The sequence below is a fragment of the Spinacia oleracea genome, chromosome 3 (genome assembly GCF_020520425.1).
Source record: "Spinacia oleracea cultivar Varoflay chromosome 3, BTI_SOV_V1, whole genome shotgun sequence".
Lineage (NCBI taxonomy): Eukaryota > Viridiplantae > Streptophyta > Magnoliopsida > Caryophyllales > Amaranthaceae > Spinacia > Spinacia oleracea.
The window spans coordinates 1,184,981-1,204,948 of NC_079489.1; the positions used below are offsets into that span (position 1 = coordinate 1,184,981).

At 34.8% G+C, this 19,968-nt stretch overlaps 2 protein-coding genes across 4 annotated transcripts; both read right to left on the minus strand.

Moving 5' to 3' along the window:
• Positions 1-1,410: 1,410 nt before the first annotated feature.
• Positions 1,411-7,798, minus strand: LOC110782407 (somatic embryogenesis receptor kinase 2). Its single transcript, XM_021986559.2, has 4 exons — positions 6,972-7,798; positions 4,820-5,080; positions 3,118-4,002; positions 1,411-2,063 (listed from the first exon to the last, which is right to left on the minus strand). Exons 1-4 carry the CDS (start codon positions 7,423-7,425, stop codon positions 1,573-1,575), a joined length of 2,091 nt encoding a protein of 696 aa, XP_021842251.2. The 5' UTR covers positions 7,426-7,798; the 3' UTR covers positions 1,411-1,572.
• A 7,422-nt stretch (positions 7,799-15,220) lies between these two features.
• LOC130469240 (ATP-dependent DNA helicase Q-like SIM) lies at positions 15,221-17,305 on the minus strand. Of its 3 annotated transcripts, none has more exons than XM_056838263.1 (4): positions 16,496-17,305; positions 15,777-15,955; positions 15,449-15,668; positions 15,221-15,357 (listed from the first exon to the last, which is right to left on the minus strand). In XM_056838263.1, exons 2-4 carry the CDS (start codon positions 15,838-15,840, stop codon positions 15,264-15,266), a joined length of 378 nt encoding a protein of 125 aa, XP_056694241.1. In that variant the 5' UTR covers positions 15,841-15,955; positions 16,496-17,305; the 3' UTR covers positions 15,221-15,263. The 3 variants fall into 3 exon arrangements, with proteins under 3 accessions (XP_056694241.1, XP_056694242.1, XP_056694240.1); XM_056838264.1 differs by having other exon boundaries at positions 15,777-15,944; positions 16,496-17,303; XM_056838262.1 differs by having other exon boundaries at positions 15,777-16,072; positions 16,496-17,301.
• Between the last annotated feature and the right edge of the window lie 2,663 nt (positions 17,306-19,968).

Below are 19,968 nucleotides of genomic sequence, written 5' to 3' on the forward strand. Positions count from 1 at the left end.
TGGCTTTACTTAAATAATGATTTAGGCCCAAGTAAATAAAAGGCCCAAACTATGGATTTAGGCCCAAGTACATAAAAAGCCAGATAATTGTGGAGACTCATAGTCATGGGCTTTTTCTCTTAAACCTTAGACTTGGCCCATATGGCCTAATGATGGATAATAATTTCAAAATTAATTCCATTGTTCAAAACTTGAGGAAAAGGATATTGTGGAAAATCTTGATAGTTACCGGAAGCATTGTGGGCATTAAAGACGGGCTTAGGCCGTGCCGGAAAGCGGGATTCTTGAACCCAGCACAAAATTGGCTCAACATGATACGATCCCGTTGCAAGCCTGACATGGCACACCGATGAGTTATGGGTCGTGTATGAATATCATTTTAGAAATTTGGCACTAACACGATGGGCCAGCCCGCTTATTTTTAACTAATTCACAAAAAAAAAGGCGGTACCCAGGCTTGACTCGACAAATGGGATGTGTCGCGCATGGCCCTCTTTATAAAATAAAGGCACAAATCCAACATGACACAATTTTTCCTTGGCCCGTTTATTGCCCCAACCTGTTAGGCCATTCGGCCTTAATACGCGGGCAACCACGTCACGACATGGGTTTTTCTTTGGCTCGTCCTTGACACGACCCATTGGGGCATGCAGGCTAGTACGTGGGCCGTGCGGCCCGTGCAGCACGAAAACGATATAGTGTGTAAAATACTAAAATATGTTAAACAGTATTTGCCATTGCCAAACAAAAGAGGTTAAGAAGATGAAAGACAAAAGGTAGTACAAGTACAACCAAAATTAAGAAATTTGTTAATGTGATTTTGTCACATGATTTTCCTATGACATGTTTTACTGTGCTACTATGACTCTACAAGTAGTTTGCTAAGCTATATATGTTTGTCTTATTTCTTTGTGTTTTTTCTATCTTTCTTTATGCCATTTTTTTGCATAAAACAACGTGCCTACTTAAAAGTATGCAAAAATTTAACTCCTAATATATGTCCATTTCCACAACTCAAAAGAACTGTACATTTCTTTGGAATCTTTTTGAACAGAAGAGTACTAAGTAATTAGTAATTACTACTTCCGTCATTAGTAGTAAACAGCATTATTATAGAGTACTAATTAAGTAACCGATTTAGTATTGATTATATGAAATTAGAGGTGATTAAAATTCGGGTTGGGTTGGACTTTAATGCAAAACTCATGCCCATACTCATAAAATCGGCGGGCTTTCGGGCCGAATGGGTTTTGTCGGGACTGGTTCGGACTTTGGTTTAAAAATGCATATTTCGGTTGCTCAAAATACTTACTTTTCGGGCCGCGCTGGGTCGGGCCAGTGGACAGGGCTATAAATGATCGGGTCTACATGAAATATACAGGCAATTACTACTACTACTACTACTACTACTACTAGGAACAAGAGATTTCATTGCATAACCCCCAGAAACACTTCAGTTAATACAAGTTACCTTACTACAGCCTACAAATTAAATCACAGTTTTTACTTCAGAAAACTCGAAACAGAAAACGACCCTTAATTAGCACTAATTACTCAAATTAGTCCTGAAAATCATGGAGACCTATAACAATTAGTACAACTACCTAGCTCAAGAATAACACTATCCATCAAAGGCCTTTCATTAGGCAATTCATGAGTACAGCTTAACGCGATCTTACCTAGTTTAGCAGCCTCTAACTCGGAGAATTTCCCATGAAGATTGAAGTCTACATATTCTTGTGATCTAAGTAATTCAGCACCAACACGAATAGTGTTAGTTATTCTCTTCTTTCCTGACAAGATTTGGAACACGAGCATTCCAAATGCATAGACATCGCTTTTCTCAGTGAACTTTCCTGTTGTGGTGTATTCGGGTGCTAAGTAACCCATTGCTGCACTTGATTTGAGTGATGAGAAGACGGTGTCGTTTGTGAGGAGTTTGTATAGGCCGGAATCTGCGAGTAATGGGTTGAATCGTTGGTCGATTAGAACCTTTTCGGCTGAGAGGTTTTGGTGGATTAGTGCTGGTTTGTTCACTTTGGGTGTGTGGAGGTATTGTATTCCTGTGTTTAAGGAAGTTGTCATAAAATGTGTTAGTTTTTGGTGTAGAACTGAATGTAATGCAGAGAAATTAGTCTGAAGTGCAAGAAATTTCAAAACTTTTTGATGCAGAACTGAATGTAATGCAGAGAAACTAGTCTGAAGTGCAACAAATTTCAAAACTTTGAGAGAAAGTATGTTAATTTGATGCAGAACTGAATGTAATGCAGAGAAACTAGTCCAAACTGCAACAAATTTTAAAACTTTGCCAGAAAGTATGTTTTGGTGCAGAACTGAATGTAATGCAGAGAAACTAGTCTGAAGTGCAACAAATTTCAAAACTTTTGCCAGAAAATATGTTAATTTGATGCAGAACTGAATCAAGTAGACCTGATCGACTATAGCCCGGCCCTCTGGCCCGACCCGGACTAAAAAGTATGGGTTTGGGCATCCTCAAATATGCATTTTTAGACCAAAACTTGAGCCTGGCCCGAAAGCCCGCTTTGGTCCGAAAAGCATGTACCAATTTATTGGTTTGTGCATGAATTTTTGTGTTAAAACGCAACCCGACCCGGATTTTGATCACCTTGGACTGAATGTAATGCAGAAAAATAAGTCCAAATAGCAACAAATTTCAAACTTCAACAGAAAATATGTTAATTTGGTGCAGAAAACTGAATGTAATGCAAGAGAACTTAGTCCAAACTGAAACAAATTTAAAAACTTGGCCAGAAAATATGTTCATTTGATGCAGAACTGAATATAATGCAGATAAATTAGTCGGACCAAACTGCAACAAATTTGAAAACTTAACCAGAAAATATGTTAATTTGGTGCAGAACTGAATGTAACTCAGAGAAACTAGTCCAAACTGCAACAAATTTCAAAACTTTGCCAGAAAATTTGGTGCAGAACTGAATGTAATGCAGAGAAACTAGTCCAAACTGCAACAAATTTCAAAACTTTGCCAGAAAATTTGGTGCAGAACTGAATGTAATGCAGAGAAACTAGTCCAAAACTGCAACAAATTTCAAAACTTAACGAACAAGACAGCAAGCCGTAAAAAAGGGAACTAACCTTTGGCAATACCATAGATGATCCAAACACGAGCAGACCAATCGAGAACATTCGCATCACCATCTTTCAAATCAAGATACTTCAACAAAACCCCATTAAAAACAAAGTCATACACCAAAAAACACTCTCCTCTTCCCCTAGAACAGCAAAACCCTCTCAATCTAACCAAATTCTCATGCCTCAAAGAAGTCAACACATTCAAACCCTTCAAAAACTCGGCCTCTTCACTCTTACAACTCCCTTTACTAATCTTCTTAACAGCAACAACCGAACCATCTCTTAAAACGCCTCTATAAACAGCTGATAAACCACTCTTACCCAACAAGTTAGAAGGTGAGAAATGCTGAGTAGCACATTCAACTTCCTCTAAGTTAAACCGGAATCCTTGAATCACGTCGTTTGAGAATCCGTTGAAGCTCCGAACATCTGATAACGGGTCCCACCCGTTTGGGTACTCAACACTGATTAAGGGTGACCCGTTTTTCCTAGGTGGATGATCATCAGTAGTACTAAGACGACTGTCAGAAAGCTCGAATGAGGTTCCTAGTTTCTGTTTTGTACGGCGATATTTGGTGAAGATGAAAACACTAACAAGTGACAATCCAAGGGTTAAAACCACAACTACAACAGCTATTGAAGCATGGGATTTTTTTTGAGGGGATTTAGAATTTGGAAGGTTAACATTAGCTGTTTCTGGGATTTCTTTTCTTGGAAGTCCATTTGTTGTTGTTGTTGTTGTTGTTGTTGTTGTTCTTCCTCCATATGGTTCGGGTCTGATTTGACCAAGGTGGTCAGAATTAGGACAAAGTTTTAGTGTAAGGAAGCCAATTCCACATAATCCTGGATTGTTTGAATACTGAAACCCTTCATTTAATCTGAGTAAAGCTGTGAAAAAAATCAAGATTGTTGATATTAGCATAAGAATGTTGAATTGGGTAAGAAATTATGAATCATCTTATTCAAATTTCAGACTAAGCTCAGAGTTACAAATCTAGTACTACTTTGTTTCCGACCTGATCATCACGAGCCTGGCCCAACTCGGCCCGAAGAATAGCGGGGTTTGGGCATAACTTTTAGGCCCGACCTAAATTGTTTAATATTTTGGGTGGGTTTAGACAACTCAAACTTGCATTTTTAGTTATAAATTTGGCCCGGCCCGAAGTGTCCTGAAAAGCCCGATATTTTAAGCCGAAATAGCGGGTTTGGGCAGGAATTTTCGACCCGAATTTTGGCCCAGCCCGACATAGTGGGCAGAATTTAAGACGTGGCCTGGCCCGATTTTTTAATTTTTTTGGCTAGGTTTTGGTCTTTTGGACAACTCAAACTTGCATTTTTGGTTATAAATTTGGCCCCGCCCGAATATATCCTCAAAGCCCGCTATTTTTGGCCCGAAATAGCGGGTTTCGGGGCAGAAATTTTCGGCCCAGCCCTACATAACGGACGGAAGTTTTAAGTCGTGACCCGAACCGAACCCGCCGTGGCCCGCAATGTGATCAGGTCTACTTTGTTTCTGAAAGTGAATTCAGTTGGTATATATAGTAGTATGATACAGTCTTTTTAACCGGTTTAAACCGATTAGGAGTAAGGTTGCGTACATCTAAACTCTGATTAGGGACCGGTTTAAATTATGTCCAAATGTTATGTAATTAAGCTCAAACATGAACCAAAAAAGGTGAAATTTGAGGGAAAAGATTAGGCTCACCAGGGGAAACATTCCCAGAAAGGGTGTTGTTTCGAATGTCGAGAGATTCGAGCAATGGAGCTTCAGCAATTGGTGTTGGGATTGAACCAAAGAGATGATTGAAGCTTAAATCAAGCCTAATTAGGGTTTCAATGCTTCCTAAACTTGCAGGAATTGCACCTGAGAGGTGATTTGACTGTAATGCAAGAACATTAAGCTTTTTCATTGAACCCAGTTGTGTTGGTATGCTTCCTGTTAGCTGGTTGTAACATAATTGCAGAACTACAAAAACAAAAATTAAAATAATTAGAAAAATTAAAAAATAATACTTCCTCACTCTCTGTTTGTTCTTTACTTTTGGTATTTTTATGCGTTTTAACGATTAATTAATGTGCGTTGAGATCCTCTATTTTTTTATTTAAACAAGACAAATTACGTTTATTTAAGACATTTATAGGATAATATAAAAGGAAATGTAAATAACATTTTGAAACACCCAACAAGGAAAACGTAAAGAACAGAAAGAGACGGAGGGAGTAATTATTATAATTATAATAATTGAAATGAAATGTAAGCAAAAGAGATCATACATTCTGCATTTTGAAAATTTGAATTGTTTTAGAAATTAATGCTCTATACCTAACACCATTTTGCTAACTAAAAAGAGCTTTTTGCCTAAAATCAAAACATAAAAAGCTCACATAATTAGCTGTTTTTATAGTACCTCTTGTAATAAACATGCAACTATACAAAGAGACATGAGTAGAGTTTAGATAGGGACTAGGTATTAATCCTATTAATTCAAATATGCCTATGTTAATATCCGATATTGATCAATCTCGCACACATAAGAAAAAATAAATGAGGTAAGCAAAAGAGATCATACATTCTGCATTTTGAAAAGTACAAGAAAAACAAGTTTGAATTTTTTAGAAATTAGTTAATGATCTATACCTAACACCATTTTGCTAACTAAAAAGAGCTTTTTTGCTTAAATTCAAAACATAAAAAGCTCACATAATTAGCTGTTTTTATTGTACCTCCTATAATAAACATGCAACTACACAAGGATACATGAGTAGTGTTTAGAAAGAGACTAGGCATTAATCTTAAGTCGATAAAGTCTTTGTTAATATCAAATATTGATCAATCATTCAATATCCGATATTTTAGAAATTAATTAATCTTAAGAAAAACAAGTTTGGATTTTTTAGAACTTAATTAATGATCTATACCTAACACCCTTTTGCTATCTAAATAGAGCTTTTTGCCTAAAATCAAGACATAAAAAGCTCACATAATTAGCTGTTTTTATTGTACCTCTTGTAATAAACATGCAGCTATACAAGGAGACATGACATGAGTAGAGTTTAGACTTTAGAAAGGGACTAGGCATTAATCCTATTAATTCGAAAACATCTATGTTAATTAATATCCAATATTGATCAATCTCGCACACATAAGAAAAAAATAAATGAGTTAAGCAAAAGAGATCATACAATCTGCATTTTTGAAAAGTACAAGAAAAACAAGAGAAACAAGTTTGAATTTTTGTAGAAATTAATTAATGTTCTATAACTAACACCAATTTGCTAACTTAAAAGAGCTTTTTGCCTAAAGTCAAAACATAAAAAGCTCACATAATTAGCTGTTTTGTTGTACCTCTTGTGATAACATGCAACTATATTTAGAAAAAGACTAGTCAGTAATCCTATTATTTGGAAAATGTCTATGTTAATATCCGATATTGATCAATTTCACACATATGCATTAATCATTAATCATTTAAAAAAGGAAAAAGAAATAAAGAGACTATGCATTAATAATTTAATCCTATTAATTCGAAAATGTCTATGTTAATATCCGATATAGATCAATCTAGCACACATGAGAAAAAGGGAAAAAAGAAATATATTTCCCAAAGTTCACATCTTTGTACTAAAAACTAGAGTAAAAAAAACTACCCATTTTTTATCTATTTAAAAAAAAAGCAAGAACAAGAAGAATCTTTTCTGCAAAAACAAAAACAGTTCCAAGAAAATAAAGAAAACACCCTCAAAAACCACAAAAATCTCTCCAAGTTCAAATCTTTTGCATCAAAACATACTATTTTTAAAAGAAATTCAAGAACATGAAATTAAAATATATATTAAAAAAAAAAAAAAAAACTGACCTTGAAGCTTTTCCAAGTGAGCAATCTGAGGAGGAATAACCCCAGAAAGATTATTAACATCAAGATAAAGATCAACCAACTTAGACAAAGAACCAATCTCCTTGGGAATCTCACCAACAAGTGAGTTATAATGCAAGTAAATTCCAGTCAAATGTTTAAGCCCAGAAATTGCAGGTGAAAGTTGACCCTTTAACCCTTTTCCCTGTAATGAAATGTTAGCCACTTGACCCTTTTCATTGCAACCCACACCATCAAAGGTCCCACCACATGGGTCACCATTTTCGGACCATGATGAAAGGTGTAAGCTTGATGGGTCTAGTGATGATTTGAGCTTCAGAAGTGATTCAAGTTCTGGGTTTGTTGAAGAAACAGAGGAACTAAAACAGAGGAGGTTGAAGATGAAGATGAAGAAGATGAAGAAGATTGTGTGGAGATTAGGGGACATTATTAACATGATTAAATCTTGGTGGGTTTTTTTTTTGTGGGATTTAAGGTTGTGATTTGATTTATCTCTCGATAATCACTATGTTTTTTTATGTTGTTGCCATTGTTGTGCTCTGTTTTTTGTTTTTGGGGTTTTTGAGGTTTTTGGTTTGTGGATTTAATTGGTTTTGTTTGAAGAATCTAGCCAATAAAAAGAATTGATTTGAATTAAATAAAAATAAATTTAAAAAAGGGGTTTTGGTTTGAGTGGAGTGTCCAGTCCACTGTGTGGATTTTCTCTCTCTAACAGTTTTCTCTCTCTAGAAGTTACTGTGTTGAGTGTTTGAGGTGGAGAAACAGAGAGATGGTGAGAGAGAGAGAGAGAGAGAAGAGACAGAAGATGAGTCCCATAAATAAGAAGGATGTTTGGTACTTAATGAGGAAGGACAATGGATGTGGATTTTACCACTTGTTTTTTATTTTAATTTTTTTTAAAGTAAGTTCATGGTGTTGTTTCGGATTTTTAATTATCAAAATTTCGGTCTTTGTAACAGTTTAGTTTGATTCCGTTCGAATTAATGAACAATTTGAAAGCAGAAAGTCGGGAAAAGATCCTCAAAATGATTAATATAGAAACGAATTGAATGCTGAAAGTGTTATTTTATACGAAGTGTTTTTTAGTTGTTAGTTGTTTGTTACTCATAAAAGAAAAGGTACATATGAATACGTTAAGGGTATATAAGGGAAAATTAAACACCATTGATCATTCCAAACTTTAACCAATAACGGTTTGGCTTGGTCCCGTCTGATTCAGAACTAATGTCTAATGAACTACCTGTAAGTCAAAGCCAAAAAAGATTTTCAGAGTAATCGGTACAGAAATGGATAGTATGTTAATTTTTAGAAAGATAGAAACGTAACTAGTACGAACTATATGTAATTTATAGTTGGATTTACTTCAATATATGTATGATCAATAGGTTTTTTTTCCATCATATACCCGTAATATGTACATTTGTACCTTTCCTTTTACGAGTAACAAGTTTTATTCCTTCTTTCTTTGTTACCCTCATGGTCAATCCCTTTTTAACATAGGACAATCATAACTCACAAGTTATTTACCTTCTTCCAAAGGTGATGACACCAAGATCTTGAGCAGGTGCATGCAAAGATTGGGAAAACAAGATTTTATAAAGCTTGCTCAAAAAAAAAAAAAAAAAAAAAAAAAACCTTAAATGGTAATCCAAGTAATTGTAAGTTTAGAGCATTTAATTACGGTAGGACAAATTGTCTTACTCAAAGAATAACTCACAAAGTTGTAATTAATTTGGGAGCTCATTTACCTTATGCATAGTTTACTAATCATCATTATAAAAAAACAATTATAATTAATAATCATGAAGACCTGAAAAGGTGGGTCGGGTCGGATTGGGGTCAGGCTGAAGCTTAAAAATCAGCTCGTATGTCGGGCTGGGCCAAAATTTCGGGCCAGTTTTTTTCATGCCCAATTAAACCCACTATTTCAGGCCTATCACATGAGGATTTTCGGATTATTTCGGGTCAGACCAAATTTATAACTAAAAATGTTGGTTTTACGTTTCCCAAACCCATCAAAAATTTTAACTTTTCGGGCCAGGTCGGGCCTTAAAATTCTGTCCAAAGCCGCAAAATTTCGGGCCGGCCTTGCCTTGATAAGGTCTATAATCATGTACGTAGTATTAATTGCAATGAATTAACAAGTGAACCACATAATTAATCTCTCATTCTCTCAAGTTGCATCTAAGAATTCAAACTACCAGTTTACAACAAAATCGGTATTGCAAATTGCCAAAAAAAACACATAAAATAATTATTCTCTTGGAATGTTTAGTTGTTTACTCTTTTGTGATAGAAGAGTTGTTCGTTGGCAAATTGAATGTCATTCGTCAGTCCAAGAGCGTTTTTATCCTGACACTTGAAACAAAAACAATAATGCATGCTAGAATTATTTGAAACCAAAGATTTTACCCAAGTAAAATAAAATATTAAATGTATTAAATATTTTCTTCGTCTTTTTTCGTTCTTTTTAGATGCAAATCAAATCAGGAGGAACAAAAAAGAGTAAAAAAGAATACAGAGTACGTCGCATTTAGCGCATGCGTTTAGAGTCCGGCACTTTTAAGGTCGCATAATAAGGCCCACGTGCTAAGCCCTCATGCTTTGTGCCTTAACACTTCGTGCATGAAAAGGGAAGTCGTGCTCGTGTTTCTTCCATAATAAGGCCATGCATGACCCGACCCACGTGTCGTGTTGGGTCATATCGGGCATGCAAGACCCTTTACTAATCTGTCGGAGTATTCTTTGTTAATTTGTTAAAAATAAGCATGCATACGTGTTCACTTGCCCATCATACTCGTGTTAGGCTCGTGTCAAGTTTCTAAAACCATGTTCATAAACAGGCTTACCACATAATTATATCGTGTCAGATTAATTTCGTGTCGTGGCAGTCTAGCTATGCATAGCTCTACAAGCGTTTAATGAATTAATGGTGACAAGTAGTTCAAACTTCAATGTGGTTTAGTTACAATAAATTCTTCCATAAATTCCCAATAAAACCAGAAATTCAAAATTCAAACAAAAGACAACAAAAAGTAGTTGATTTCTTTACCAAATGTTACTCCAAATGTTAATGGCATGAAATATATTTGCAGAGAGGATAGAATATTTAGATCCGCCCTAAATTAAGAATTTCAATAAGAAGATTTTCTTCTGCTAATATAATTTTTGCAAAATATATTTTGAGTTGACTGGAAATTAGAGTTTGAATGTAATGTGGTTGTTCATTGATGATGATGAGTGGCAGGCCGGGGACGATGACTGACAAAAGATATCATGACGGCTGGCCCCTGTCAGCCTACTTCCCGACTTTGACACTTCTGGCCTCACTTTCTCTCTCCTCTATTTATTTCTCTTTTTCAAATATTTCATATTTTCTAGGGGTTTTTTTTTCTGGTCCTATAAGTTCTGATAAATCCAGATAAGTTCAGATCTGTAAGTTAAATACTCCTTAAGATCTTATGAGATTTATAAGTTCAGATAAATCCAGATAAGTTCAGGTCTTATAAGTTGAAAACACACATTTGGTGAAAAATAATCCAAACTATTGTTAATATGTGAAGATATGTGTCACGTGATCAGCATGTGCGGGAAGGTTTGAAGTTGTCGGAAAAATGATAAAATGTTGTTTCTCACAAAAACCGACATATATAAAAGATCTATTTTGATAAGTTAAAACGGTTTTTGAGTTTGATGGAGAAAGCTTTATTGGACATGGTCAACATAGGGTTAGCAACTTAGCATAGCCCACTCACAATTGACACGTCATTGTCCTCACCAGCCCCTATCTAACTTTGGCCCAACCAATTATAACCTTCGTTTACTAGGTGTTCTTTCTATGATCCTGCCTACTTTTAACCCACTTCAACAGTAACTCGACTCGATTAATAACTAGGTCGAGTTTTTAAACATGACATGTAGACATGTAGTATATATATTAGAGTTGAGCATGGGTTACACCAGCACACATGTTACCTGAGTCTGACAAGATTAAATTGGCTTGGTACGATACAAGAGGCGTAGTGTTGGATCATTGTCTCATTGGTCATGGATGAACATCATTTTAGAATTTTGACACGACTCCGACACAACACGACTTTTCCTTAACTCATTTTAAGCACGACCCGTCATAACACAAGACACGTGAGCTTACATGGCCCACCACGTGCCCGACACTAATATACACTAACAAATTTGAGGTGATTATTAGATGATACATCTCTAAAATCATTGGACTCAGCCTTTTATAAATACACAAATGATTATTGAAAGACCCCACATAACAAATATACTTAAACATAAACACATTGCTAACTTAGATGCATGGATCAAATGTAACAAGCTCGATTAATTAATTGAAGCAAAACTAATATCCTTTTGGACCCCGTTCTAACACCTAACCATTGATTAGACTGTTAATTAGAGGCCTAAAACTAGTATTATTAATTAATCTTGCTCTTAGATTAGCCATCAAGCCTAGTAATCGCGCTTATTACGTGAGCCCGTGAATGGAAGATACTTCACCCTCTCTTATAAATAAAGAATTTATCAAAGGGTGAAGGTCCGTGTTGTTACAACGGAAGCAAGAAAGATTAAATAACGTAAATAAATAACACAGAGATTTAAGTTTTATTAATCTTGAGTACGTATTACAGAATTCAACTAGTTTATGACCTAGAGAGTTTATACCGTACTCTCCAGACAGATGCGGAAAAACCCAGAAAATAAGTCCAAAATCTTGTTGTTGGGGTGTTGCAGTAAGTGGGCATGACCGATTCAAGGCATATTCTAACACGTGTATATTCCATAACATACAACATACATAATGCAACCAGTTATGTTATAGACGAGCTTATCTGCTATACAGTACGAGTACACCGTACATGATACAACCGGTTATACCGTAGACGATCGAGCTCGTCTGCTCTATGTTCTTGACCAACTCGCACATTTGATAGATTTAAGGGAAATATATAGTACAATTAACTTGTAACCCAACTCCCAAAACTTTAATACAAAGAAAAACAAAGTGGATAATTTGCTATATTAATACGAGTATTATTTATCACTTTTACTATTCTCAATTTCAAAAAATGATGTTACCAAAAAAATACAGTTTGTGGCTTTTAAAGCATGGATAATAGTAACCGCAACAGGCCAAACAGTAAAAGTAGTGAAAGAACAAGCTTATAGCAAGCGTTTTTTACACATGATTTCATGGTGATCTTGTGCTTAGTGCATCATCTAATTAAGCAAAACTATTATGGAGTTGTTATCTATGTATTGTTATGTGTATCAATGATATCTTAATTAATCTTTTACTCCGTAATTAACAAGAAGTTTAAACAAACAAAGTTTAAATAATTAACCGTAAGGGTTTGTTTTCTTCACGTTAAAAAAGAAGAAGTAATTAGTTTTAGGTTTAATAAATTCAGATAAGTTGCAATCAGGTCTTATCATGTCAATAAGTTTTAATCAGGTCTGATAAGTTTCAACAAAGTTCTTTAAGTTTACTTTATAGCTAGAAATCAAGGCTAAGCAGGTCCTAACATGTTAATCAGGTCGTCTAATCATTTCCAATAAGATCATATATATAAGTTTAGGTTTCATCCGCTGTAAAGAGCGCATCCTAAAAGTTAATCGAAGTAAACAAAACCATAATTTAATAATAATGATATGTTTGTGAGTTTGTAGTGTATATATACCAATTGATGATTTAATTAAAGATCTATGGGTCATAATTAGTCTTTTTAAGCTATGGTGATTATAATTAAGTATTGCTTATGTTATTGAACACTAATGACGATTTGATGCTTTTGAAGAAAGTTCACATTCAACGTTACTCTATCTAGTTACAAAATCCTTTGTTGTTTAATTACAAGCATTACTCTTAGTTTGTGTGATTGTAGTCTTTTGATAAACCCTTTTCTCCCTTCCTAGAAAAGATTTTGTGTTATGGAATTATTCAAGAATCATGCTTATGTGCTTAGTCAATGTTAGCCAAATACCATTTTATATTATTATTTCAAAACTTTTATATACTACCACTACAAAATTATGCATCAATTTGAGATGGATTTGAGACGGATACAATAACGTCTCAAATTTGAGACGGATTACTAAAATTTCGTCTCTAAATTAAAATTGAGATGGAATAGTATATGGAGTTTCAAAAATTTCGTCTCAAATTTATAATGGATTTGCAAGAATTCCGTCTCGAATTTTTTTGAGACGCCCTCTATAGAGACGTCCTACTTTCGTCTCAAATCCGTCTCTAAACATCATTTTGAGACGGAGTTGGACCATATAGAGACGAAATTTCTCGTCTCTATAAAACAATTATTTTGTAGTGTACGTACTTGAGTATCTGAAGAAAGTTTTTGATTTAATTTGAGTTTTATTCTTATTTGAAGAAACTTTGGTTTATTTTTTATTTAATTTGAGTTTTATTCTTATTTGAAGAAACTTTGGTTTAGTTTTGATTGCTTACAAGTGAAATGTTTGTTCCAATATGGTTTACATATCGATTTAAAGTAGGATCACACTATTTTTCCGATGATAAGAACTATGAAATTACGAACGCATATCATATACGTAGTATGTTTCAATATGGTTATTTGTCATAAGGTTAATCAATTACTAGTAGTCTAGTACTTTTTAGTGTCAACGTATCGATCTCTAAATTTTCGTGTCCGTTTCAAGTGTGTCAATAAAAAATAAATGGAGGAAATATTGTGGTTTAGTGTAAGGCAGAATACCGGTCAAAGCCATGAATATAGGGCAAAAGCCTATACTAGTAGGAGTCATGAGGAGCCAACACAAATTGGTAGAAAACTGACTTTGAGGTTACAACTTATAAGGTCGAGTTCCACCAGTCACGATATGTTTGAAAGTGGTTCAAATGTTGACATGCTTAACTGGCTAGCTAACCAGATATATGTGTTGGTTCAAGTAGGAGCCATGAGTAACCAACACAAATTGGTAGAAAATTGTCTTTGAGGTTACAACTTTCAAGGTCAAGTCACTAGTGGAAAAAGGGTCATTTGCATCGCACTTTTAAGCACATTTGCGTCGCACATCGTGCGTGGCAAAAGCTCTCGACGCAAATGACTAAAAGTCATTTGCGTCGCACATTTATGCGACGCAAATGAACCTTATTTGCGTCGCACAATTAGCTAATGTGCGACGCAAATAACTTTTCAGGCATGGTGCTGAAAAGTCATTTGCAACGCACATTAGCTAAATGTGCGACGCAAATGACTTTTCAATATGTTAAAAAAAATGTCATTTGCAACGCACATTAGCTAAATGTGCGACGCAAATGACTTTTCAATATGTTAAAAAAAATGTCATTTGCAACGCACATTAGCTAAATGTGCGACGCAAATGACTTTTCAATATGTTAAAAAAAATGTCATTTGCGTCGCAGATTAGCTAAAGTGCGACGCAAATGACTTTTGGATATTCTAAAAAAAATGAGCTGCTGATTTTATTTAATCCATAGATTAAATAAAATAAGCAGCTTTCAGTACTAGTATATTCAGAGCATAAAAATAAAAGTAAACTAGGTGAAAATTTTGACAATATTTCCTTTGTAATTTGACCCTCCCCAATACCGGGAATGTTATAATACATTAATATATACCTGTCAAAACAGTTTACAACCCAATAAAAGGCAAATTCACCATAGATCAACCAACATGTTGATAACCTAACTACACTTTAAACATAAAAGTTTAAGTAAATATTACAATAAACTAGCTAAATATCGACATTGCTCATAATGTAATCAGCCCAAAGAAAACAAACAAAAATAGCAGAACAATCACATTCTTAGCAACAAAGGCAATACATATTCACCCTTATTAAGAAAAGAAAAACATTAGAGTTGCATAACCCCAAACCTACTCTCAACAGGAGGTATAATAGTCTGCTAGTCTTGCTACCATTTGCAGTTTGAATTGCATTCAGAACAATTATATTCATATAAGGAAACAATAATTAAACCTCAATTATATGGGAACATTTCAGAAAAAGTAATAAACGCTAGCAAGAATTGGGGAATCAACCACAGAACATTAAAATTTGAACTTAGACCTCACAATAATCAAACACACGAGCTGTTATTTATTGTATGCACAAAATGGCAATGTGAAAAACATGTATCATTGGATAAGCAACTGAACATTTCAAACATAAGACATCCAAGGTGAGCAAGGGTGAAACCTGTAATCAGGTCTAAAGTCATGTCCCCATTTTGAAACACAATGTACTTCATCGATGGCAAATAAAGCTATTCCACGGTTCTCCGCAAGCCTCTGAAGTGGACTTATTAGTATGCATTATACACCTCATCAGACAGTGAAAGCTGACATCATACAGTCCCAAGTGACAACATCAGGGCATTTAGAAACAATTCAAACTACAAGCAATACCAGATGATGTACAAATGTGTTCACCTAAGCAGTGTTTCGAGGCAAACGTATACAACGGAATACATGCCGTTCATTGCTTTCTTCTCAACGGTGTTATCTGGTTGTCCTGATCCAAGGAAACATGCAGAGATGCCATGTTTTGATAGCTTTAAGCACTGGTCATGCATCAAGCTTATCAATGGAGAAATCACGACCACGACCTTCCTTGTCAAAAGCGCAGGTAGCTGAAAGCACAGAGATTTCCCTGTAGAAACATTAAAGCCTCAAAAACATTGACACAGTATATACATTGTACAAAGGATTCAAGAAGAAATGCACAGAAAAGGGAGAATAAGAATCAGAAAATAAATACCAGACCATGTTGCTGCAAGAACAAGACAGTCTTGCTGAGAAAACCAAGCACCAAGAGCTTCCATTTGAAAACTTTTCAACCCGGAGTACCCAAAATGTTTACGCAGCAGGCTGTTGGCTTTCTGGTCCCAGTCTGGTCCAAGTTCTACATCCTCTACTGTTCTATGGGCTGAGTTCAGACTGTAAGATGTCAGCGAAGATTTCTTCAAGGTTCCAAAAGACTAAATTAGTTGTTTTTTCTGTCATATATGTGGCATATGTGTGTCTATTAAGTTCTTGCTTCTACTGCAGGGTTGCCTAGCAATCATGGTAGACAAAGAAAAAAATCCAAAGGTAAATCTTACTGAATTTTTTCAACTGGATGGACTATATGTTTCATGATATTGTCTTAGCTAGTTAATGAATCTCTTTTAAGAGTTCGACATAATCAAAATCCTAAAATCAAAATCAAAATCTAGGGTTCAAACAATCAAAATTTAGATTCATCTGAAATCAAAATCCTAAAATCAAAATCAAAATCCTAAACAGATTCGACATAATCAATAACAAACTACAACATCTGAAATCAAAATCCTAAAATGAAGAGTTCAAACAATCGTAAAATAAATACTCAAAATCACCAACTAACTAACATAATTAAGCCCTAGATTCATCAAAACAATATGAAAAAGTTGCAAAATTAATTAAACATGGAAATCACGGTAGGGAGAGAGAAAATACCTTTAGATCGAAACAAGGTATTCAAGGTCGGTGGCGATAAAAACCGAAACTCCAGCACCAACACTTCGGCGTTGTTATGGCGGTGTAACTCGGGACCAACTCGGTCTGAGTCGACTCAACAGATTCCCCAAAAACTCAGCCCCACTTCCACCGCACCCAGATGAGTCGCCGCCGAGTCATCCACCTCAGAGCTGGAGTTTGCAGAGAATGCGGCTTGAAATCCGGCTGAAGACGTCATCGCTTTCAGATCTGGGTTTGCCTCCTTCGTATTCGCTAAGCTTGAATTTTAAAACAAATTTGAGATATTGGGATGATTTGGTGAGAGGAGACTTTGAAGGGAAAGCTCGATACTGATTCTGAAGGAGAGACAGAGAAGCTTTGGAATTTCAACAATGGAGATCTGGAAATTATGAGAGAGAAAGAGTTTGGGGAGGCAGGAAATGTATGAGGGAGAAAGGGAATGGGAGCAGGGCGTCGCACCAAATTAAAAAAGAAAAGGAAAAGGTAATAATTAAATTTTAATTAGAAACCGAAAATTTTTTACCTCCTTTGCGTCGCCGATTAGTAAATCTGCGACGCAGATGACTCTAAGAGTCATCTGCGTCGCAGATTAGTAATTCTGCGACGCAAAGGAGGTAATATTTTGCGTCGCATTATTATTAATCTGCGACGCAAATGACTTTAAGAACATCTTAGAGTCATCTGCGTCGCAGATTAGTAATTCTGCGACGCAAATGACTAATTTTAATGCTTAAAACTGTCAATTGCGTCACATGTTTAAATGTGCGAGGCAAATATGGTGATGCAAATGATTGTTTTTCCACTAGTGAGTTCTACCAGTCACGATATGCTTGAAAGTGGTTCAATTGTTAACCTGCGTAAATGAACTGGCTAACCAAAAATATGTGTTAGTTCATTATGTAGGAGCCATGAGGAAGTAGTTTTGGTGGTCAAGGACTCGAGAATAGACCTAATCAAATTGCAGGCTGGGCCAGATTTGGGTCGGGTCGAGGCATAAAAAATCAGGCCATTATGTCGGACCGAGTTGGGCCGAGCCAAGATTCGGGCCAAAAATTTGTACCAATATCACTATTTCGGGTCTAAAATACCGGGCTTTTCGAGTTATTTTCGGGCCGGGTCAAATTTATAACTAAAAAGTGTAGTTTTGTGTTTTCCAAGCCCGCAAAAAAATTAAACTTTCGAGCCAGCTGGGGCCGGAAACTACTGTCCAAACCCGCAAAAAAAATCAGGTCGAGTCGGTGAATCGAGCTCATGTTGATCAGGTCTACTCGAGAAGGCTAGGGCTTAAGTAAGCTAGCCCTCTTAATGGGAGAATGGTGGGGTTGTCAGCAGAGATCATGAGCATGCATTGTGTCAAGTTATAAAAATAGTGACTTTGTATAAGGGCATCTTTCTTGATAAAGGGATTTCATGAAAACAGCATCAAATTATTAAAGTTACCAATACCAAAGTAAGCATCCCAATTCACAACCACAACCCTAGCTAGTTGCTTGCTAGCTGCCCATGTTTACCATGGAAAAGCATTGCAAATTACGTACGGTCATACCGAGTGATCGTGTGTTCGAATACTCGTACAATCATATACAGTAATACAGGAGTTTGGTTATGAGAGGTTTGAGGTGAATTAGAGGTTTGACCATGTTAAAAAATTAACACGGGTACGTGTTTGGTTAGGAGAACCATGGGAGAGAGTTTTTGAGATAAGCTAAATTTGAAAAAGCTCATATAAGTAGCTTTTTCAATTAGAGGTTTGAAGAATTAGATGTAAATGAGAAATTTATTATGTTATTGTAAAAGGTTACAACTCTTACCTACTTGCATCATTTTATGTTAATATCCTGATTTAATGGCCATTACACATCAAACAACTGACAACTATTCCCTCCGTTCCAAAATGTTTGTTACGTTTGGACTTTTGCACGTTTATTAACGTATAATAAAGATTCTTTTGGTGTTTTATTAAAAAAATAAACCAAGTAAAACCTCAATCCACTAATAATTACAACAACCAATAAGATTGTTTTATTTATCAAAATGAACCAATAATGGAAAAACACAAAGATTGCTAACTTAACATACTTGGGAAATTGTAAAGAAATTTAATGAGTTGAAAAAATTGGACCAATTAAAATTAAAAGTTGGCACAAAAAATAATATTATAATAAGTTTATAAAAGGAAATATTCCCCCATGTAACAAACATTTTGAAACAACCTAAAAGGAATATGTAACAAACATTTTGGAACGGAGGGAGTAATAATTTATTTAATTACCAAATACTTTAACTACACAATCAGGTAATTCAACCAGCTAGTCAAACCAGCTACTACAATCAACTAACCCATCCTATCAGAGTACTAGTTAGTCAAACTAGCTAAGAACTCGGTTTATCGAAGCTAATGGAGTTTATCTAAGCTTTTCATTTCCATATGTGAGACTATACCAAACTAACACTTTAAACGATTAATAAAACTTGATTGAAATAATTGCATATGATCTTAGATGTTTGTCCATTATTATGGGGTTGAATATGGTGTTTCTTGATTATTGTGAATATAATCACAATCTAAGAAATAATAATCATACCATTCATAAAGCTAAAGATGACAAGATGTCTACAAAAATTAATTAAGGAAACTAATTATTTAACATCATGAAAAAAAAGCTACAAGAATCTACAAAAAGAAGCAAAATAAGATGATGCATATCATGCATGCTTGATGCTTCTCCCACCAAATTAGATTAAAGTGATCGACTTTGATGTGAAGTATATGAATATCTTTTACACTCACTTCCATGTAAACTTTTCAAAATAAAAATAAAAGGGGAGGTTAAGTTAATTAAAAAGTTTTTGTCAGTACTATTTTCATTAGTCTATCTTTAGTAACTTTATTTACTTTCTATAGTTTTTTAATTTTATAAATTCTTGGAAAATTTGCCAAATACAACCTAAAAAAGTTTTCTATTTGTCAATTACAACCTCAAATTTTTATTTTTGTCAATTACAACCTTAAATTTATACATCCATTTTAAATTACAACCCGAAATTATATTCCGGCAAAAATCACCAGAAGATGATGTCATAATGTTATTAAAATAAATAGTTACATATTTTCTATAAAAAAAAAAAATCGATAAATAAGAATTAAAACAAAAAATAAAATAATCGAAAAAATAATTTTTTTTGCAGATATTATGTGCTTCGTGATTTTTTTTAATAACGTCATGCCATCATTTTCCGGTGATTTTTACCGGAAAATGGTTTCGGGTTGTAATTTAAAGTAGATGTACAAGTTTAAGGTTGTAATTGACAAAATTAGAAATTTGAGGTTTTAATTGGCAAATAGAGAACTTTATTAAGTTGTATTTGATAAATTTTTGTCACATGTTGTCTCGCCATATACCTTTAAACAACTGATTTGACAATTAAATAAAGGTAAGACGGTGATAAAA

Coding starts and splice junctions, on each gene's coding strand:
- LOC110782407 (XM_021986559.2), bottom strand. CDS start 7,425: ATGTTAATAATGTCCCCTAATCTCCACACAATCTTCTTCATCTTCTTC. Junction 5,081..6,971: donor TCACTTGGAAAAGCTTCAAG/GTCAGTTTTTTT, acceptor TTGTTTTTGTAG/TTCTGCAATTATGTTACAAC. Junction 4,003..4,819: donor TTCTGGGAATGTTTCCCCTG/GTGAGCCTAATC, acceptor TTTTTTTCACAG/CTTTACTCAGATTAAATGAA.
- LOC130469240 (XM_056838263.1), bottom strand. CDS start 15,840: ATGGAAGCTCTTGGTGCTTGGTTTTCTCAGCAAGACTGTCTTGTTCTT. Junction 15,669..15,776: donor TCTTGCAGCAACATGGTCTG/GTATTTATTTTC, acceptor ATGTTTCTACAG/GGAAATCTCTGTGCTTTCAG. Junction 15,358..15,448: donor TGCCTCGAAACACTGCTTAG/GTGAACACATTT, acceptor GTATGATGTCAG/CTTTCACTGTCTGATGAGGT.